This window comes from Epinephelus lanceolatus, chromosome 12, assembly GCF_041903045.1.
Source record: "Epinephelus lanceolatus isolate andai-2023 chromosome 12, ASM4190304v1, whole genome shotgun sequence".
NCBI classification, from domain to species: Eukaryota; Metazoa; Chordata; class Actinopteri; order Perciformes; family Serranidae; genus Epinephelus; species Epinephelus lanceolatus.
In genome coordinates this window covers 31,455,321-31,477,004 of record NC_135745.1, presented here as the reverse complement: position 1 = coordinate 31,477,004, position 21,684 = coordinate 31,455,321, and the positions used below count along the sequence as shown (strand labels likewise).

The window sequence follows — 21,684 nt, the reverse complement described above, 5'->3', positions numbered from 1 at the left end:
CTAGCAAACAGATGACACACTGCATCGATTTACAGTATCTTTCAAATGGCTTTATTAGTAAAAAAAGAGATGCAAGTGAAACAAATATAATCTGACATGAAGTAAAAACAGACTAAACACATTTCATGTGCAAAAGGTTTGAAATAAAGACACATTCAATGACATAACATGGTTGTGGTACAGACTCCTGACTGCTGAAATCAACATTCTGACAATTTCACAAGAGACTGAAATTTCAGTTACACTGACAAAACAAGTTGTATTCAAAAATCCTGTCAGGAGTCTTGTCCCACAGCTTATCTAAAGGAATCTGATTCAAAGTGCCACAGAAAAGGTACAGTAGGTTCAAGTAAGTTATTGAAATTCTAATTTTAAAAAGCCCTCAACACCCAGTAAAGTAATATGTGCAAAAGTATAGTTTTTAAAACTAAAGAGTCTAAATGCACTATATGATAAATACATATAGGGAAGCTAAATAAAAAGTCTTTCTCAATGGGTGGCTCAACTCAGCAGATCAAAGCGCCCATGCAGTTCAAATCTGGACAGTAAATACTGCCAAAAATATTCTAAACTGGGCACTGTATCTAATAATCATAAAAGCTTCTTTACACAGCATATATTTATTTGATTAACATTATGAATATGTATTTTATTCTTGTTAAGCCCAGTTGTGCTCGTATTATGAATAGTCCTGAAAGAAAGTCACAGCCGCAGCTCTACAGCACGAATACAATTAGGCTCCCTCAAAATCACATTGTCTAAAAGTACAGTATGTCCAGTAGAAAACAAAGTATAAAACATGTTTTATACAGACAACCAATTAACCAAGGCAAATCTGAAAATGATACATGATACAGAAAATGGCTTGTAAAATCCCATAAACCAAAAATAAGACAGTGTCGACTTTTTCCACAGCCTCGTGTAACCTGTAATGATCGACGTAAAAGAAATAATCAGCATGATCAGTTACTCTGCACGGCCTCAGATACTCAGAGCATGTGTGCTTATGATAATGCCACGGCTTTTAAACCAGTGAGGAGTGAGTGATGGAATGGCAGGGTGAACTAAAATGAAAAATAAAGTACATGTGGACACAGGGCGCCGGTCTACAGGGAGGAGGTATCTCTAGGCTTAAGTTGCAGACCATTGTTGACCTGGAAGCGAGTTTCATCTGATATACCGTACTGCTCCAAGGGGTCCTGTGGAGGAAGGACAAGATGAGTAAAGACTGTGAGACAACAAATGCTCAGACTGCACAGAGCCCTGTTATTGAAGCAGAATCAAAGTTTATATTAAATGGTTACCTCGGGTTGTGAGACCTTTGAGAGTTCAGCCTCCAACAAAATACAGTGAAGGTGTGTGGAACTTAAAGGAGCTCTATATGACATTCAGAGCAGACCACTGTTTGCTATGGAAAGATGTAGTGGAGTAATGGCATCCTGAGCAGAGAATGAAATGCTCTGAACGGTTCAAAATTAGGTGCAGGAATCAGAACGAAACCAGTTTCATGTTGGTGGAAAGGGGTGTCAGTGTGTTGTAATCCAAGCTTCTTTGTCCGATGTTGTGAAGGACGGTCAGGCAGTGGGTGCAAGTTCATGCTTGTGAATTCCTGCGTGTGTAATTCAGGCCCCCAGGAGGTGTGCCAGACTTTAAAGCCAATTTGAGGTCCATTACATGATGCCATTGGACACAAATGGACTATCTGTCTGTAAATCAGTATATACAGTTTTTGAGCATCACAACCCCTGGGAAATGACTCGATCAGAATATATTCGGTCCGCAAACATTTTGAAAGTCTAGAAGAGCCACATGATTAAATCATTTTATCTCCATTCAAGTTAGTGGAGCGCTAAACTAGAAGTAGACGGCTTGGTCGGGAAGTCCCTGGTGCGCCTGCTCTATGGACCCAATGATGTGGACGATCCGGGGAATTCATACCAAAGATGTTTGGCTTCATGCGCTACTGAGCAGCTTTCCTTGGAATGAACGGGACCCCAGTTTCTTTACACATCCATGTGTGTATCCCGCTGCCTAGCTCATTGGTGCCATGTTGCACTGTGCTCATATATGATCTAGATTTGTCTCAGTATTATTTGTGCGAACAAGTCTAAAGTCTGTGATAAAAAAAAAAAACAACCTTCAACAAATACAATTGTTTTTGGGATTGTTGCATAAATCAAAAAACTAAACTACTGAATCTTCATGTTCCTGCACTGATCTACCCATCTATCCCGTGTTGATAGTGATGATACTGAGCATGTCAGTGAGTCAAGCATGGCACAAATACAATTCACACTTAAATCCTATGACACTGTTGGGCAGAAGGACCATCTGTGTGGCATTCAGTGCACTAAGGTGCTGCTGTGACTGGTCTCACCTTGCCAGTAAGCCTGTGGATCTCAGTTCGATAGAATATCAGGTTCTTCCTCATGAACTCGTAACTGCAAAAGATAACGACATCACACGTTAATTTGACATTCGAAGGAGGAGATCATCCTGTTTGTGAACTGTTAGAGACGTTTCTAGCAAGCACTTCTAGTTTCCTTTTTTTTTTGAGTCACTTGAATGCATCACCTGACCTGGCATCTCAGGAACCTTTAATTAAAGGCAGGTGTGCTGAAGTGAATGTGGAGGTAGAAGATGCCACAGTTACAGTCTTCAACCAACGAGTGTTTGGTTAATCCTGATTTTGATTTTGTTTTGATGCGACAGTCTACACAATCAGTTTATAGCTTCATCCTGCAACTCAATCAACTCTTTAACCACCTGAAGCACCCTGGATCATCAAACAGTGAGTACAAACAAACAAAAGACAGTGAGTTGACCATATCTCCCATTATGCCATCTGTGGGTGGCTGTTTTGGACTTACTGGAAGTCACAATAGGAGCAGTATGGTTTTGTCAGTGGACATAAACACAAGGTCAAGCAGTGATGATTGAGTTGAAATCTGTTCAACACAAGTCACATTGTTGACACTGGAAACAGCAACATCATTCATTTGGGACGGTTTCACCATGTGAGTGTGTGACTGGAGGCTAAGACACAATGACGTCCAAGTTGTTCTGCGCAGTCACTCAAATAACATCTCACTGCACACTGAGACACATTCAGCTGTAGGGAACACAGTGTCTATAATGTGCATTCACATGATCATAGTTTTGTAGTTAGGTTGGAAAAATACAGACATACTGCCTTTTTGTATTTTATATTACTTATTAACCATATGGGAAAAAAATACATAGAGCAAAAATAATCCTGTATTGTTAAGTGTTAATATTTTTAAAAACATATGGACAGAAACGTATTCTTTTGTTTTTATCTGACTAACTAAACCAAAAGTGTGATCTCAAAATTGTTTTACATTTTATGTACCGTAACACCCCAAGGTGCAGCTAGTGACTATTTTCATCATCATTTTAATATAATCTTCTTCTTTTCTTTAAAATGTCAAAAATGATGACAAAATTACAACTTATCAGAGCCTGAAGTGATGTTTTAAAGGAATATTTCACCCCTCAAATGACCATTTGTCTCTAAATTGCTCACACGGTGTTACTTTGAATTCTTGAGGAAAATGTTTTTTTCACACATCTCCACAGTGAAGGAAGAATCCAAAAAAGAGGAAATTCTTGATGAACTGAAGTCATACGCGACCATATTTAACAACAGCAAAACTAGATGAAAACATCTGTTTACAAACTCTAACACAACTTGAGCAGTATAATTAGGCCTATCCTGACCCGAAAAGATGCAGAAAAATTGGTCCACGCTTTTGTTACCTCTAGGCTGGATTACTGTAACTCTCTATTATCAGGTAGCTCTAGTAAGTCCTTAAAAACTCTTCAGCTAATTCAGAATGCAGCAGCACGTGTACTAACAGGAACTAAGAAACGTGATCATATTTCTCCTGTTTTAGCTTCTCTGCACTGGCTCCCTGTAAAATCCAGAATTGAATTTAAAATCCTACTGTTAACTTATAAAGCTCTAAATGGTCAAGCTCCGTCATATCTTAGAGAGCTCATAGTGCCATATTATCCCACCAGAACACTGCGCTCTGAGAACGCAGGGTTACTCGTGGTCCCTAAAGTCTCCAAAAGTAGATCAGGAGCTAGAGCCTTCAGCTATCAGGCTCCTCTCCTGTGGAATCATCTTCCTGTTACGGTCCGGGAGGCAGACACCATCTCCACATTTAAGACTAGACTTAAGACTTTCCTCTTTGATAAAGCTTATAGTTAGGGCTGGCTCAGGCTTGCCCTGTACCTGTGTGGTTGTGCTGCTGCCGTGGTCCTGCCAGATGCCTCCTGCTGCTGCTGCCATCATTAGTCATTAGTCATACTTCTACTGTTATTATACACATATGACTATTGTCACACATGTATACTGCCAGATATTAATACATACTTTCAACATATTGTACCACAGTAGCCAGAACTATAACTATAATATTATTACTTTCAATAATGTTGTTGTAAGCTACTGTTATTACCTGCATCTCTCTCTCTGTCTCTCTCTCTCTCTCTCTCTCTCTCTGTCTCATTGTGTCATGCGGATTACTGTTAATTTATTATGCTGATCTGTTCTGTACGACATCTATTGCACGTCTGTCCGTCCTGGAAGAGGGATCCCTCCTCAGTTGCTCTTCCTGAGGTTTCTACCGGTTTTTTTCCCCGTTAAAGGGGTTTTTTTGGGGAGTTTTTCCTTATCCGCTGCGAGGGTCATAAGGACAGAGGGATGTCGTATGCTGTAAAGCCCTGTGAGGCAAATTGTGATTTGTGATATTGGGCTTTATAAATAAAATTGATTGATTGATTGGTATAATCCAATTTTCATTAATCTCAGTCGTATGTTCAGTACTTCCTACACACAGTCCTTTCCAACGGGGAACTGAACTGAAAGTGACACTTAGCTATGCCTTCTAAAAAAAGGCCACACTACACTCCATTGACAAAAACAGTAATTTTAACTCCCTGAACAGTAGAGTTGTTGGTTGACCACTATCTTGATCAGTTAGTCTTTAATGAATTCAAACTACCTCTTAAAAACACCAAAGTCAAACAGTGGCTTACAGTTACATGATGGCTTCTCATTCAGAATGAAATAAATCTGAATGAAATCAATTAATCAATCAATTAAAGTTTTTCCAGGTAGTTTACATGAGAAATATTCAGATCAGTTTAATCGCCTTTATTCGGGTCTGCGCAAGGTTTGGAGCAGGGAAGGTTTCTGATTGGAGGCGGATGTTACGTGTTTACATTTAGCAGAAGAAAACACTGTTGTAGTCCTCGCTCTGGATAACAAGATGCTTGACGCCGCCGTTCTTAGTGCCTTTTTCGGGCTTGTTTTGCTTATATTCTTGAAGCAGCAGTACGACAACAACCTTGTTCTGCTAAGGCTTCGTCTGTTGAGGAGAAGAGTCTTTTTCAATTGGAATTTTTTTAAGATTATTTTTTCGGGCTTTTTTGCATTTAATGTATAGGACAGAGTGAAATGGGGTGAGAGAAAGAGCGGGGGGTGACATGCAGTAAATGGTTGCAAGCCGGACTCGAACCTGTGACCACTGCGTCGAGGCATCGCCTCTGTACATGAGGCGCCAGCACTAGCCACTACGCTACTGACGCCCCTACATGACCACTTTTAATCGGAATGGCCTTTCATTCCGAATGAAAGTGGAATTAAACTGTCCATGTAAACGACTGACACAAACTGACACAAACTTACTGATGGAGGCAGCAGGAGAAAGGTCTGTCTGTTTGGGAAGTACCTAGCTAATGACTGGATAAATGAGTCTTGGGCTGAATCAATCTACATGTCTATCCTCTGGACTTGTAGACTGAGCCCTCGCAGACTTCAGTTGTACAATGTGTTATGTATTTACCGTCATCATGTAAAGTCTGCGAGGCTGATGGGCAGCCCTCGAGACTGTTTTACTTGTTGCCGTGGAAATGTTTAATTATCGCTGCTACCGTATTCATATATATGTCATATAAGTTGATGAATAGTGCTAAACTCATCTGTTCATACAGATAACAAGATACAGTATAAATCCCATGTATAGCCTTTTCTGTGACCAAACAAAAATGCATTAATACACCTCTATATAACATACAGGCTACACATGTACAAAAACAGAAATGTTTGTAAATAAGGACAGGACTATAACTTAATAACTTGTGCATTACTGACATTATTAACCTTCCTTTGTTGTTTTTCAGACCCTTTTTTTGCCTATTCCACTGCGCAGTCTGATAAGCTGCAATAATAAAATGCATTTTCAGTCTTCATCCTAGACTTATACTTATCTCTGTATCACGATGTGGTTAAATATTATCTCTGGCCTACACAATTCAAGTAACATTTTAACAGGCCATCCATCAATAACTATTTTACACATTCATAAGTTTCTTTTTCGGCGATTGAAAAACCCACAACTTCACATCCGTATTGCAATGAATTATGGGTTATTAAATCAGTCTGCACCCCAAGCAGATTATCTGGAGGTTTGCAGGAAGTCCTCGAGACCCCTTGTGGACTGGGTGAATTGTGGATTTGGAGCCCTAAGCACTCCCGCACTTCCAGTAAACATGACGATATAGTGTGAGTTGTGTTAGAGTTTGTAATTGGATGTTCTGAAAATAGTTTTGCTGTTGTTATACATGGCCGTTATACATGAAGAATTTCCTCCATTTTTTTTGGATTCTTTATGAATGTAACTCAACATGGGGTTAGAAATTGATTTACAAATGATCATTTGGGGTGGTGAAGTATTCCTTTAAACTGCACTACCGTCAGCCATAGAACTCAAAGAATGCAGCTTGTAATAGAAGCATTTGACTTGATAATTGACTGAAATGACTGATTACCAAAATTGCAACCAGTTATTGTTCTGTTAGTTACTGCCAGGTCACAAAACATATGTATCACATTGTGTTGTAATACGGTCAAAAAGACAGGGTCCTACCTGGCCTTGATGATGGAGTCTACCCACTCCCCACACTGCTCCTCTGAGTCACACTCAAACAGATACTTCCTCTCTGCTTCATCCAGAAACGCTACAAAGAGAAACACATCAGAAATTCATCACACAAACACACTAACGCTAACTGTAATATAAAGTCATAAGTAATTAAATTTCTTTTGTGCTGATCAGTGACATATAAACAATACAGTTTGAATACCATCAGCACAAACTTGAGTGACCACTCATTTCCACTGACTTCAGTCAGTGTCAGTCAGCTTGTGAGGAAGTGTAGGTGAGTCATGTTAATGTACTCACCAATAGAGAAGGTCTGGCTGTCCTCCCTCTCCACCCGACACTGCTCCAACAGCAGAGCTCCAATTGGCTGCCAAATAAATAATGACTTAATGATGTTGCCCTTTACAAGCAATGGTTTCACTTTCTCATGAGGCCAGACAGTGAACACATGAGGAATAGATGCTGTAACAGTACAGGCAGGTGTTCAAATATTGATTCAACTCACCTCGTCCTCATCAGTCCGGAAATAAAAGAGGAAGTTGACGATGAGTTTCACCAGCCTCTTCTTTACAACTGTGTCACAACAAAAGGGAACTGAGATCAGATTTTACACAGACAGCAGACAGATGGTGGGTGACATTAAGTGTGTGATGGCTGCTGTTGTAGCATTAGCTGCTGCCCATGTTACACGAAACGGAAGTAGGTGTGATAAGAGCTCGGTGTGAGATAAACCGTGTTACCGTCTCCTTTCTTGGGTCCTCGCATCCCCAGCTCGGCTGCCATCTCTGACGGCTGGCGGCTCAGAGACACCAGCTCCTTCTCGTTGAAACGCATCACGGTCACTGACGCAGTAAAACACAGGTTGGAGGGACAGTGAGGCTACGACCGAGCCTTTCCCACCGACAACATAATAATGGAGTCAGATAACTATAGTGTATAGAGACGGTGACGTCGAAACTGTCGGTTAACCGTCGTCCTGTGTCGTTATCTGGTGTTCCCGAGATGTGGCGGAGTGTGTTTGGTCATTTCTGCGGTCAGGCAAACACAGCGGAGTCACTCCTCTCCTTCATGGTACACAACGGACACACACTGGCAGACACTCCTCACTGGTGGTAGTACGGTGCTCGGCGAGGGTCAAAACAGGCGAACAGTGCGTTCTCAAACTGTGATACTTTCACTATGTAGCCTGATGTAGTGACGAGGTAATATATAGCCTCCTGAGACAAGAACTTTACTCTGGTAGGCATTTTTAGTTTCTCCTCGCTATGTGGGATCAGTTGGACTCGATAAGTATAAAAAACTAAACATTGCCAATGACAATTAAGTCCCAATGTCCTCAAATTAGACGAAGATATAGTCTCAATGTCAAACAAGTACTTACTAATTAACAGTGTCTTAGCTTGTTACTGTTGCTATACAAAACAACAAACATTATTGATACAAATAAACAAGTTTCAACTATAAAATGTGATCAGGTTTTGGACCTTGTCTACTTTTGTGCCGGGATTGGCTGCAGACTAATTTGGCCATCTTGTTTTTATATGGATAAGTGTGCTCTTAATTCCAGTAGATGGCCAAAAAAGTGTCCATGACTGAGGACAAGAGGCCTAACTTAAGTAGAATTAAGTATAAGGTCAAGTAAACCCAAAATGTGATATCCGCATATGAGGACAAAGAGTCCCAGGAGGTTAAGATGTATTTTAAATCTAATTTTACTTCTCGACAAATTTCACATTTACAAATGCAAACTTACAAAAACAAAGAAACAAACAAACAAAAAAGACCCTCCAAAAACTAGATTATTTGTATTTATAAAGGAAATGGAACAGTAGGCCCACTGGTCGATGATTTCTCTTCCTCATAAAGCAAAAAGCTATCAAAACCATTTATGTATACCTTCAAAATCTTTACATGAACCTTTTGTCACAAGCCGCTGCGTTTTTATTTATATTTTATTTTAGATTTGTTTTACAGTTTATTGCCCTTTTCTCTTTGTTAATGCTTTTAGTTTTGTTTTCTCAGTGCTTCATTTGTATGTCTGTGATTCTGATCTGTGCTCACACTGTTTGTAAAATAATCAAAATCAATCACTCAACAACAATAATAATGACAATCCTTATGAATTATGATAAACATAGTTTAATAAACAACACGGATAAATAGATCTGCAAGGGTTTCACTATTTGCAAATGTGGAAAAGACTAAAGAATGACAGGATGGGTGTTTGAGCAGTTAAATGGGTGGTTGCCAACTGTGAATATAAACAACAGTGTCAGATGAATACTTTAAACTTTATTTATTTGAATTTTGTGGAAACGAATGAATTGTGTTGCTTTGCTTATGAAAAATAGTCAGGTATGTGGTTTAATTAAAGGTTCAGGCGATCTGTGCATAACCCTGTTTAGGAACTAGTGGGAAATGCAAGAAAGTGGTGATAGAAAGGATGTCAAAGAGGAAAGAGCAAATATGTATTTAAAGAAGACTGTAATCAGTTATTCTTTGTGGTTCAGCTTAAATAGTTTGTTTGAGAGATAAATTTATGATAAAAAATGCTGTCGATGGATCAAAAAAGTCAACCACAGATGCAGCAACAGATATCTGTGTACAAATAAAATTACTCTGTAAGCCCTTGTGTGGCTTTATTCAGTCATTCTTGATTAGAGTTTTTTTTATTCATTTTTTTTTACTTTGCTTGCGAAAAATATGGTACATAATTATTAGTTATTTATTTTGTGAAGAAAGCCAGTCCGGCCCTTGCTCCAGACCAGTAGGTAGCGGTAATGCGCCGTAAACTGTTTGCAAACCGCCAAAAGCCGAAGAAGAAGCACCCTGGGCATGCGCAGTAAAAAGTACATTGGCATGATCCTAACGTCGTGGAGTCGGTGAGTGTTTTGGGCCAAGAAACTGTTTATATTATCTTGTCCTGTATAATTATCGTTTCTTCAGGTACACAACCACGGTATTATCACATATACAGAATTAGCTGCGCTTTACGTGTAGTTTGAGCATTCGTATTTGTTAAATCCATTTATTACAAGCCGGTAACACCGTTAGCCTAGCATTAGCATTGCCACAGTGCATTCATTAACGTTAGCTTTACGTTATGCTAACATACTAACTATGCTACTATGCTAACTGGAGTTTATAGAAATTACTCAATGACTTCCTCTTAACAGTGGTAACGTTATCATCTCAGGTAATTAAGAAATATTTTGCTAAAAACGGCGCTGTAATGTTTCAAAATGTACTTTCCTGTAGTTAAACAGATCCGTGTTAAGGGGAGTTAGCATAAAGTACCTCAGTTACAAGAGGTTTGAGAAGTCATTGTATTGTTGCTAATTCGTATGAAATGCAACGCAGACTAGTTATAGAAATGTATCAGCCTTATTTCGGATATTTAATTTTTTAACGTTCATTAACTTTACTTAATCTGTCCCCTAAACGATGTACATGCTCATGTGAAAGTAAATACAGAGTCGAGACAGCAGTCTTGTCATGTTTACTATGTGCTTGTGTAACTGCACACATGGTAGTTTGTTGCACCAAATCTAGTAATACCTAGTACTGTAATAACATTAACTAGTATTTGGTTACCTACATCCTTGGTAAGAGTGTGTGTTTTCTTCTCCCTCAGATAATCACAAAGGATCTACTTTGAGTACCTGTCCAGTGTTGACTGGGCAAACCCGTGTGGGTTTCTGAGTGATTAAGCCCATCACTTTGCAAAGATGGATTTCCAACATAGAGCTGGAGGGAAGACGGGGAGCGGTGGGGTGGCTTCAGCCTCTGAGAGTAACCGTGATAGGCGAGAGCGGTTACGTCAGTTGGCCCTGGAGACCATTGATATCAACAAAGACCCCTACTTTATGAAGAATCATTTAGGATCATATGAGTGCAAACTTTGCTTGACGCTTCATAACAATGAGGTGAGGGGGCACATGATGACACTTTACTAGATTATGTTACATAAACTTGGTGTTATTTTTTGTTATCAGAGTATCTTGTTTGACACTGCTCTCCTCTGCATTACAGGGCAGCTACTTGGCTCACACACAAGGAAAGAAACATCAGACCAACTTGTAAGTGCAGTGTTTAGTTTTTATTTGTTTGTCTTGTGTTTTCTGTGACTGATTCATTTTACCTCACCTTCCCACAACTGATAAACTTATCAAACCACAGGTCCACCTTGCAAATCTTCATCTTGTGGTGGATTCATGTTTGCTGTGAATTGACAGGGCTACAATCCACTGTGTCCAGTGCTTTGATTAATGGTTTAAAAAACTGTGTATGTTGTGTGTTTCAGAGCGCGGCGAGCAGCCAAAGAGGCAAAAGAAGCTCCTGCTCAGCCAGCACCAGCAAAAGTGAAAGTTGAGGTCAAGAAGTTTGTCAAAATTGGTCGACCAGGATACAAAGGTGAGCTGGCTGCAATGTTATGTATCATTGCACTCATTATTTAGCTTATGCTGAATGTGGTTTCATTGCAAATGTTTTGCATTCAATATCTTAGTGTCTTAATGTCTTTCTCTCCCTGATAGTAACCAAACAGAGGGACCCAGAGACCGGTCAGCAGTCTTTACTTTTCCAGGTTAGTGTGTATGGAGAGAATGTCAGTGTAAACTCTGATGATTTGAAAGGGTTTCTTGTTGTTTGGAGAAGATTTCCCAAAAAAGGAAATAAACGTTAAAGCTCCACTTTATAGAGATGCCATAAAGTTATCCAGTTTGCTCAGTTGATTGCTTTTGTTTGGTTTCTGAGTGCAGTCTTGATTCACCACTGAGAGCTGAAACAACTGTAAACAGATATTCTTCAGTTTCACAATCTCAGCTCACTCAAGGCTGGCTGCGTACTCTTAAGAAATTAACCTTTTGGCTGAAACAGCTGTTGAATGCGGTGCTCAGTGCCAGAGTCAGTACTCAGTGTTTGCTTTTTGGCATCTCTTCTGATCAAGCTTGCAAGCTGATGTTGCAGATGTTGTTTCTTCACAGTTTGTGCTGAACCTACAGCCAAGGCTAAATGCCAAACTTATTTTTGGTCATATACCTGTCATTTTCCTCACGTTGATGTGACATATGTGTCCTGCTGGCCAAATGAAGTAAGCAGCTGTACACAGAAATTGCCTCGGATACAAGCACCACTCTGTGTTTCGACCTCAAATTGCCTACTGCAGTAATGACTGAATATTATTGTTTTTAGACGCTATGGTCCGACTGTCAAAGACAAATCCCTAAGCTACTTGTTACTTTTTCTCTGTTCATCAGATTGACTACCCAGAGATCGCTGAAGGAATTGGACCCAGGCATCGTTTCATGTCTGCTTACGAACAGCGCATCGAGCCCCCCGATCGTCGCTGGCAGTACCTGCTTTTGGCTGCTGAACCATACGAGACTATTGCCTTTAAGGTGAGTGGGAGCTGCACCTGTGTTGTGCACTTATAAAAGCTGCAGTGATAAGTCAATTAGTCAGTCAAGGGAAATTTAAGCAGCAACATTTGCTGATTTCAGCTTGTCAGACATCTCAAGCTTTTCTTTGCCATGTATTCCAATGCAACATCTTTTGGTTTTGGACTGTTGGTTGAATAAGGGCTGTGGGAAATTATTACAGGCTTTTGTAACAATTATTTGATATGTTTTAGACAAAAACGATTCATGAAGAAAATAATAGTCAGATGAAGAGATAATGTGAGCTCTTTTAGTTTTGTTCTTCTTGCTGTGGCATGACATCAGTGTCTTTGCTCTTTTAGGTCCCCAGTAGAGAAATTGACAAAGCAGAAAACCGCTTCTGGACCCACTGGAACAGAGAAACTAAACAGGTACAGCTGAACTGATTAACATTTGTCACCACAAAGCTGACCTTCTTATTGTATTTGAGAAGTGTTGAAATATGTTTCAACCTGTCACTTGTGTTTTTTTCCTCCCAGTTCTTCCTACAGTTCCACTTCAAAATGGAGAAAGCTGTCCCCCAGTCCAGCGGACCCCCGCCTGCTGCAGGCGTGAAGCGCCCTCCTCCTCTCATGAGTGGAGTTGGACCTCGCCCACCAAATGATTCCATGCCCCCTCCCCCTCCAGGAGGGATGCCCCCTCTCCCACCAGGTGCTCCAGGTACCCCCCATATGCCCCCGCAGATGCCCCTGCCCCCCATGCCAATGAGGCCGCCTCCTCCTGAGAGCCTTATAACCAATAATTGATCCCCCATCAACGTGTCATGATTGCTTTCTTTCATGGTGTTTTCATTGATGTTTAAAGTCTACATCTGGTAGATTTTTATACACTTGTTTGGTTTATGTAAATGTGTAGGGCAGCCCATGTGACCACACTGTTTTGTATAAATGCTTATGGATATGGAGCTATGACTGAGAATAGCTCATATTTTAAGATTCTGTTTTTGTAATTAAATTCTTTGGAGAAAAACATCTGCCTCACAAAGTCTGTGTTTTTACAGAAGCATCACACACAGAAGGAACAATGAAAGGAGCAGCGTGTAGGATTTAGCGCCATATAGATATAAACAGCTCATTCTAAGTATACAAAAACATGATGATTCTTAGTTTCAGGTTATTAAACTCCAAAGAAAATGTATTTTCTATATTTCATTTCTGCCAATACATCCCTCTAAATCCCACATACACTGAACTTGTCATGTATCCTGTGACCATGTGAATGGGTCATGGCAGAAGAGAAAAACAATGCAGAAGTTCCTAAAATATTCAGGATTGAAGTTGCTGATCAGGATGAAAGCTCTTTGTTACTGGGTAGAAGACCTTTTAAAGTGGACTCTCTGAAGCAGTTCTCAGATGACATAACGGACTAAGTGGGTCAAATTATTGATAACCCCTAGTGTCGATCTGTTTGCCATGTTCAGTCCCCATCAGCTACACAATACTGACAGTTACCTGAGCTGGCATGATTGACAAACAATTTATTTAAGTCTTTCAGCAGTAAAGGCAATCAGATGATCAGATGGAGATTAAAACTATGCAGTCAGTACATTAAATAAAGTGAAAATGTCTTAACAGGTAACTCAGAGCTCCATTATGCAAATTACATCTGTCTAGCAAAGCACCTAAAAGCTGTAACACACTGACACTGATTGTGTGCAGTCGTTCAACTGGAAGCCAACCTTATTTTTGTGTCTCCATTGTTTTTAAAAGAATTCAATATCACCTCCTTTAATAAACCTTATCTAATCTATTCAAATGAAAATTGTCAAGAAAATGAGTCGGCCTCTGCCACGTAAGATAGAATCAACTCATCCTTTATGAGTCTTTTTCTTCTCTTTCTCCTCCAGCTTCTTATTTTTTTCAGGCACTGCCTCCTCAGTTCCTTCATCCTCATCTTCACCATCTCCTGCTTCTTCAGGTTCCTCCATTTTATCTCTCTCTCTCTTCTCTTTGGTTTCTTCGTCCCTGGCTTTATTGGCTCTCCTGTCCTTTAATTTCCCTTTTCTTTGCTTCAAGAGTTTTTTGTCTAGTAGTGGCTTGTTTCTGAGTCGGCTTGATGCTTGTGCCTTCACTCCTCTCTTTCCTCTTTTGACTTCTCCATCATCATCCTCCTCATCATCCTCATCATCATCATCATCAAGGTCTGGCAGCCACCAAAACATGACGTCCCATAGAGATGTCTCAGGCTAGAGGTGAACACAATAGTTGAGACAATACAAACTATGGTACATGCACAGCTGGATGATAAAAGTCAAACAGGTGAATCCATGAGTTACATATATCTGTTTTTACCTCTGGTGGTAATCCTCTGTGTCGTAATGTGCCTGATCGCCTCACTGTCAGTCCAACTTCTTCCTCCTCCTCTGCCATCCCCTGACCACGCAGAGTTTCTGTGTTTTTGAAAAGACACCACTCAGTCACAGCGGGCATGTCAATTTGTAACTGTGGTCCTACTTTTACTTTACTTGCCATGAAGCCTCTGAAAACCTGAGGTGAGCACCAGGATGGTGATGGCCACAAACAGACAGCGGTTGAGGGTGACATTCTCCCACGGTGTCTCAATCTGGGTCATGTTTTGGACGGGCACTGCTTTAAGCACAGGTGCTGAAGGAACTGCAAGACAGAGGAGGAGAAGCTTTTATTGTAATTCAGCTGTGGTGAAAGAAGTGCTGATATGTTTTACCTAAAAGTAGAAATACCACAGTGTAGAAGTACTCTAATTTTTTACTGAAGTGGAAGTAAAATGATATTAGCATCAAAATATAATTAAAGCACCAAAAGTAAAGTACTGATTTTGCAGAATGGACCATTTGAGAATAATGCGGCTGTGGCTCAGAGGTAGAGCCTGGTCGTCCACTAATTGGAAGATCAGCTGTTTGATCCCTGGCTCCTCCAGTCAGCATGTTAAAATATCCTTGATCAAGATACTGAACCCCGAAGTGCTCCCCTGTGCCATCGGTGTGTGAGTGCGAGGGAATGGTTACTGAGACGCAGGTGGTCCCTTGTATGGTAGCCTCAGCCACTAGTGTGAGAATGTGTGTGTGAATGGGTTTGCCATTTACATAACATTGTTAGATTGTCATATAATGATTGATGTTTTGTGTGCACATCACTTTAATATTACAGCTGGTAAAAGTAGGGCTAAATTCATATTATATCACGATATCTAGAGAAAATTAAAGCTGCAAGCAGCAATGTACGGGCCCTTGCACCTTTATGCAACACGAGGGTGCCGGCAGGAAGCTGGCTGGCGCGACAGTTAATTTTTGTGAAAGTCAGACACTGCACTCAGGAGTTAGCTGGCATATCCCTCATATCCTAACATGTCATTTCCTGTTGCCAATATGTGGCGCTGTACTCGTTACTAAATATTGAGATATAGATGTGTTCCTGGCGGGACTGTCATCAATCCTGTGAAGTTTGGGGAAGATTGGACCACATATGCTGGAGTTACAAACCACTTCCTGTTGCATGGCTGCACATGGAAGTTAAACTCCTTGCCACAGTCACACAGTTTGAGGAAAACTGAAGCCTGTAATAACTTTCCTTCTTCAAGGTCATTTGGTTTGAAGTCGATTGGATAAAATCTCTAGGACTAGTTAGTTAATTTACGAGCCCTGGATATGGGCAAAAATGCTCAAAAGTGGCACAAGTAAATTCAAAATGGCGGACTTCCTGTTGGGTTTAGAGCATGACTCCAAGAGGCTTTTTTGTACGTTGTAGTGTTACATGTGCCTACCAAGGTTCATACATGCAGGTGAAACCACCTTCGGGGGCTGTCTTTTGAAAATTTGCTGGGGGCGCAACTGAGCCATTTTTTGCAACCAAGCATATATCCCCCCCAAAAATGTAATTTTTCACCACTTCTGATATGTCTGTAAAGTTTCATGAGTTTCTGAGTATGTTAAGTCCCTGTCAAAGGCAATTTATTTATAATAGTAAGAATTCCTTGCACCGCGTGGTGCTCGGGCCCTTATAAAAAAAAAGAAAAAGAACAATGCTATCAGTCAAATTCATCTTAAACTCTGTTTATTGTGCATTTTGCCTCTTTTTTTGCAAATGAATTACACTCAAAATGCATATGTAGGGAGGTGGAGAGAGAGAGTCTGTCACCATAACTATATAAAAGCATACAAATAGAGCAATTACACCTAATGGATAGTGAAAGGCAACCCTTCTAATGTAGTGGAGTACAAGTATATATTTGCATGAAATGTAAATAATATATGCACGCTACCTCCAAATTGCACGTATGTACAGTACATGAGTAAATGTGCTTAGTTACAGAGTAAACACTGAGAGCTCATAAGGCTTAAGGACAGAGAGGACTCACTTGTTCTGGGTAAACTGGGTTCCTTGGCTAAAGTCTTGGGTTCTGCTCTAGGCTGCTGTGGAAATGGAACCATTTCCTGTTGTTAGAACAACATGTAGTTTAGTAGAAAGCATGTATTAGGGATGTTGTTGTTGTTTTCCAACTAACCTCTCTGACTTTCCTTGTAGCGTACATTTCTGAAACAGACAGATGGAGATTTACTGAGGGGTGATATCATAAAGCACAAGCAACAGTCTCAATCTGGAATTGATTTATCCACATTCATTTAATGTACTGTATAATCAGACATTATTGTTGGCTGACGTGCTTTCATTTTATTAACCTTTCATTTCTACAAGTCTTCTGTGCCAAAGATTTTTATTACAGGCAGGCATAACTGATTAACTAAGAGTCTGCAGCCATCTCAGCTGCTCCATGAGACTGTGCATTGAGCTACATGCTAACATCAAAACAAACATGCTCACAGGGACAATGCTAATATGACGCTTACCATGATCAACATCTTTGTTTAGCGTGTTAGCATGCTAAAATTTGCTAATTAGCACTAAGCACAAAGTACAGCTGGGATATGTTTATTTAATAGGCGTAAGCACTGGACAGTTAAAGGGCATCTTCGGTATGTTTCAACCTGGACCCTATTTTCCCATGTTTTTGTGTCTATGTGACTAATGGGAACAACACGTTTTGAAACTGGTCCAGTTTTGAGCAAGACTGCCGCAGACAGCAGCAGTGAAACAGACTGCAATGTAGTCACCTGGGGCATTTGTGCACCATCAATTTACATCCACCGAAAGTGCTTGGTTTGGGCACGAACAGGCTCAAAATATTATGCTGATTGTCTGACAACATTATGGAAAGGATCACTACAGAGACAGATTTTTTTGTTACAGATTAAGATCCTTTTTGTTTAACCAAAAACAGCCCAAAAATTGCTATTGTCAAACCGACCAGATTCCATTTAAAAAACTGTAATTTATCATTGTGAAATATGCTTCATTTAAAGCTGATATAAGACAAATAAAACTACAAAAGCCATCTTAGTGTGTCTTTTCCACTGTTTCAAAAATCACCAACTCTGCTTTGGTTGAAATAAACCCTTGATTCACCCAGTTAGATGTGTAAATACGCTGGCTCTAACTCAGGCTAAAATGGCTGTTTATTTAAATGGACTCTGGTGGGTTTGGCGATAGCGATTTTGGGGCTGTTTCTGGTTAAACAAGCAGGATCTTACTCTCTTAAACACAGGTCTGTCTTTGTGAGAATCTTTTTCATACTGTTGTCAGACACTCAGAGTACAATCTGAGCCAGTCAGTGGCAAAAACAAGAAGTTTTATTGGACGTAAGTTGATAGTGCTCAATTGCCCCAAGTGGTGACACTGGAGCATGTTTCGCAGCTGCAGGTTGCAGCAATCTGGGTCAATACTGGACCCCTTTCAAAAATGGTTGTTCGCATTAGTCACTCAGACACAAAAATGTAGGAAAATAGTATCCGGGAAAAAACACCAAAGTTACCCTTTAAAATATTGGGCAAATTAACCTGATAATAGCACTAATTGTAAATTCATGGGTTCATCAAAGTGTCTGTATCATGCTTCATAATAATCATATTGTTGTTGAGACGTTTCTCTTAAAACCACAATCTCATGGTGGTGCTTTTAAAAAGTCTTTTAGCTTCGTCCTCTGAGGACCTTCAAAAACTCAGCAAAATTATTTCAGTCTGGGCCAAAGTGCTGGCAAATAAAAACACACTCTCCCTCATGGTCTTTTCAGACTTTAAGAGCTCTGCCTCAGAAGACTTTGTGTGTGTTTGTAGAGAGCGAGGCTTATTACACCCACCATCCATTCAGCACGGCCGAGCTGTATTATCACTGTGTTGCCTTTGACCAGGAGTCATATTTCAGTGGCTCTCTGTGCTGCTGCCCCCAAGTATTTATAGCGTTGTACAATATATGTACAATGGATGAAGGCTTTTATGTGCAGGCATTACAGATTCTGTGTGTGTGTGTGTCACCACCTGGTCTGCGGGTCTGTCGAACAGGCTTCTGTGGAGGAGGATCTGCTCTTGGTGGCCACAACTCCTCTTCAAATGTCTCATAGCTTTCGTCCATTCCTTCCCTGAGAGAGAGAGAGAGAGAGGGAGGAAGATGGACGTGGCTCAAAACTGAGTTTGTGTGATAATGATTTAGCAGATTTAGACATGTACATGTTACACAAAGCTTTGCATAACGAAACAGGCTGAACTCAGAGGCCAGTTGTTTGTATTTCTTTGGAAATGGTGTTCTCTCTTTCCAGCTGTTACTTCCAGAAACAAAATGATTCAATGGATCAAAATGTCTTTCTGTTCTCATCAGTATTCTTTGTACTAGTTGAAAAAGTTATTCCCATTGTCTCATCAGCGTTCCATATTGGCTGCATGAAATGATACAAGTAAAAGGTCAGCTTCTCTAGTTTATGAATGAAATTGAAGCAGTTTCTCGACCTTCACATTTACAGATGAGTGCTGTGAGGCCCTTATGTCTTACATGACATTTCTACACGGACATTGAGCTAATGTCCTAGCAGCCCTATAAATAGATGAAGCAAAGCCACTGGAGAGACAGATGGATACACGCTGCATATAAATACACAAAAAAGAAAAGGGCTGATGTATGATTATACCCCAGGCAAGCCTGTCCCTGTGATGAAGCCTAACCTTTGACCCTGATCAAAACAAGGACCTACCTGCCTCAACATCTGGGGTCCCCGTGGGCAGCGTCGAGGAACCTTTGTCACAGAGCCTGTTGTTCCTCTGCAGAGATGGCAGCCGAGTCACGCTCTGAAATGTCTGACAGCCAAGCACAGGTGCCGGAGAATGAAAAAACAAAAAAAGAATTGAGTGTCAGTCAGAGGCGTTGACTGAGGGTTAGGGTTGACATTAACATGTGCCGTACAGCTGTCAGATCTCAGGAGAGGGCCGAAAGGGTTTGAGGAATGTCGCACCTTAAGCCAAGTTTTGCAAAACTCTGAGTCATAACACTAAAATCTGTCATATACATCCATGGATGGATTACTGAACAGGTCTACTGGTCACAGGCCCAGTGGCCCAAAGTGTCAGGGCCCCCCCTGGCCTTCATCTGCAAAATATATCCCAGATTTTCATGTATTAACCAGGAGGAGACTCAAAAAGACCACAAAGAGAATCAGAAGAAGGGCAAAGAGACAAAAAATGATTATAAAGAGACACAAAACAACCAAAAAAGATACAAAATTTCCTAAAAGAGACACAAAATGACCAAGAAAGACACAAAATTATCTAAGAGACACAAAATTATTACAAAGAGACACAAAATGACCAAAAAAAAGACACAAAATTATTTAAGAGACACAAAACGACCAAAAAAGACACAAAATGATCTAAAAGACAGAGAGACACAAAACAATAAAAAAAAAGCACGACATTATCTAAAACAGACACAAAATGACTACAAGGAGACACAAAACGACCAAAAAAGACACCAAAACATCTAAGAGAAAAATGACAGCAGAAAAAAAGTGACAAAAAATGATCTAAAAAGACACAAAATGACTGCAAAGAGAAACAAAACCACAAATCGGTGCATGAGAATAGCATAAGAAAAAACAAAAACAAATCAACAACAACAAAAAAGAGACATCATCACAAAGTCACTGTGTCTCTTGCTCCTGTGTTAGAGAGCAGTGGGGCCTTTAGCATATCCGTGCCCAGGGGCCCATTCTCTTATAATCCTTCCATGTATTAATCCCATAGATTTTAAGCAACTAGGGCAACACTCCTTGAAATAAATTTGTAAAACCTGGCTTTTAAAAGACAGAACAAACAGAGTTTCTCACTTTTAGCCTGACAGTTTAGACACTATAAGGACACTCTTTCATGTCTCACCAGCAGAGAGCGCCACTGTACTTGAAAGATGGAGTTTCAGGCTGCTCTGCTCCTCAAATGAAGTCTGTAGTCTGTCAGACAGACTAGCCGTCACGCAGATTAACAGGAGGGCTGACACATTTTCTCTTTATTGAGCTGACCATCGGCCGCATCCTCTGTATCAAACACTTCAGACACATGCAGCCATTTTTTCAGTCGAATTACAATCCTGATGTTACCTTGGTGCATCTTTCATCAGCAATCCTGTCAACTGAACGAGGCAACTGAATGTTTTTATACCGTGTGTGTGTGTGTGTGTGTGTGTGTGTGCCTGTGGATGTGTACGCATGTGTGGGTGTATATGTGTGTGTGATGGAGGGGGCCATTAACAGGGAGCGGTGTAAACAGATGTAAAGATGATTGGGTTCTATCAGGGTGAGGTGGTTGCAGGCCACCTTTATGTGGGAGGGAAGAGGAAGTGTTGGTAAACAGACTCGTGGCGATGTTGGTGACTCATACCTTTGCTGGGACTCTGCCCAATTCCAGCTGAATCACACATTGCTATACCCATCAGTAATCACTTTGAAGTGGACATAAGCTCTGTAACCTTTTGCCGTGGGTAGACTGACAAGGCCCAGGTCTCAGATAGTAGCCACAGCCGCAGCGTATGACGTCATGTACGAAAACTGACACAACCGATCTCTGTCAGTTGAAATGCCTCAACAGCTATTGGATAGATTGACATGAAATTTGGTTCAGAAATTTATGTTCCCCTCAGGGTGAGTCTAACAACCAGTGAGTCTCTCATTTTTCATCCATTGTCATTATCAGGTCAAGATTTCAATTTGTCAAATACTGATTTATGACCTACTTTGTGTTTGGTGCTGATTAGTAAATGGTACTTTGCTAACACAACGTCATCTTCTATTCCCTTTAAAAAACACCTGTGTGCCTGCATCTGGCACACTGCAATATACATGGTGGATTCAGCAAACTGGAGAAGTGAGTGGTGCAGTGAGAGCAGTGATGTCACTGCAGCAAATATCATGAGACATTAAAGCAG

General features: G+C 40.4%; 3 protein-coding genes across 5 annotated transcripts; 1 reads left to right on the top strand and 2 right to left on the bottom strand.

Moving 5' to 3' along the window:
• Positions 1–28: 28 nt before the first annotated feature.
• On the bottom strand, positions 29–8,091 carry plekhj1 (pleckstrin homology domain containing, family J member 1). The gene is made up of 6 exons (XM_033650994.2): positions 7,715–8,091; positions 7,480–7,547; positions 7,275–7,341; positions 6,960–7,050; positions 2,378–2,441; positions 29–1,199 (listed from the first exon to the last, which is right to left on the bottom strand). Exons 1-6 carry the CDS (start codon positions 7,806–7,808, stop codon positions 1,107–1,109), a joined length of 477 nt encoding a protein of 158 aa, XP_033506885.1. The 5' UTR covers positions 7,809–8,091; the 3' UTR covers positions 29–1,106.
• A 1,620-nt stretch (positions 8,092–9,711) lies between these two features.
• Positions 9,712–13,383, top strand: sf3a2 (splicing factor 3a, subunit 2). Its single transcript, XM_033650987.2, has 8 exons — positions 9,712–9,856; positions 10,609–10,900; positions 11,007–11,053; positions 11,278–11,387; positions 11,510–11,559; positions 12,233–12,373; positions 12,715–12,783; positions 12,892–13,383. The coding sequence occupies exons 2-8, from the start codon at positions 10,703–10,705 to the stop codon at positions 13,156–13,158; spliced, it is 882 nt and encodes a 293-aa protein (XP_033506878.1). The 5' UTR covers positions 9,712–9,856; positions 10,609–10,702; the 3' UTR covers positions 13,159–13,383.
• Positions 13,384–13,874: 491 nt separating this feature from the next.
• On the bottom strand, positions 13,875–19,585 carry LOC117272202 (uncharacterized). 3 transcript variants are annotated; one of them, XM_033650991.2, is made up of 7 exons: positions 19,466–19,585; positions 18,759–18,859; positions 16,892–16,920; positions 16,745–16,820; positions 14,881–15,024; positions 14,704–14,801; positions 13,875–14,597 (listed from the first exon to the last, which is right to left on the bottom strand). In XM_033650991.2, exons 2-7 carry the CDS (start codon positions 18,850–18,852, stop codon positions 14,220–14,222), a joined length of 819 nt encoding a protein of 272 aa, XP_033506882.1. In that variant the 5' UTR covers positions 18,853–18,859; positions 19,466–19,585; the 3' UTR covers positions 13,875–14,219. The 3 variants fall into 3 exon arrangements, with proteins under 3 accessions (XP_033506882.1, XP_078029377.1, XP_078029378.1); XM_078173251.1 differs by having other exon boundaries at positions 16,745–16,799; XM_078173252.1 differs by lacking the exons at positions 16,745–16,820; positions 16,892–16,920.
• Between the last annotated feature and the right edge of the window lie 2,099 nt (positions 19,586–21,684).

Coding starts and splice junctions, on each gene's coding strand:
- plekhj1 (XM_033650994.2), bottom strand. CDS start 7,808: ATGCGTTTCAACGAGAAGGAGCTGGTGTCTCTGAGCCGCCAGCCGTCA. Junction 7,548..7,714: donor AGGACCCAAGAAAGGAGACG/GTAACACGGTTT, acceptor GTTGTGACACAG/TTGTAAAGAAGAGGCTGGTG. Junction 2,442..6,959: donor GACTCCATCATCAAGGCCAG/GTAGGACCCTGT, acceptor TATCTTTTGCAG/TTACGAGTTCATGAGGAAGA.
- sf3a2 (XM_033650987.2), top strand. CDS start 10,703: ATGGATTTCCAACATAGAGCTGGAGGGAAGACGGGGAGCGGTGGGGTG. Junction 11,388..11,509: donor TGGTCGACCAGGATACAAAG/GTGAGCTGGCTG, acceptor TCTCCCTGATAG/TAACCAAACAGAGGGACCCA. Junction 12,374..12,714: donor ACGAGACTATTGCCTTTAAG/GTGAGTGGGAGC, acceptor TTGCTCTTTTAG/GTCCCCAGTAGAGAAATTGA.
- LOC117272202 (XM_033650991.2), bottom strand. CDS start 18,852: ATGGACGAAAGCTATGAGACATTTGAAGAGGAGTTGTGGCCACCAAGA. Junction 16,821..16,891: donor CTACAAGGAAAGTCAGAGAG/GTTAGTTGGAAA, acceptor TTCTAACAACAG/GAAATGGTTCCATTTCCACA. Junction 14,802..14,880: donor AGGTTTTCAGAGGCTTCATG/GCAAGTAAAGTA, acceptor TCAAAAACACAG/AAACTCTGCGTGGTCAGGGG.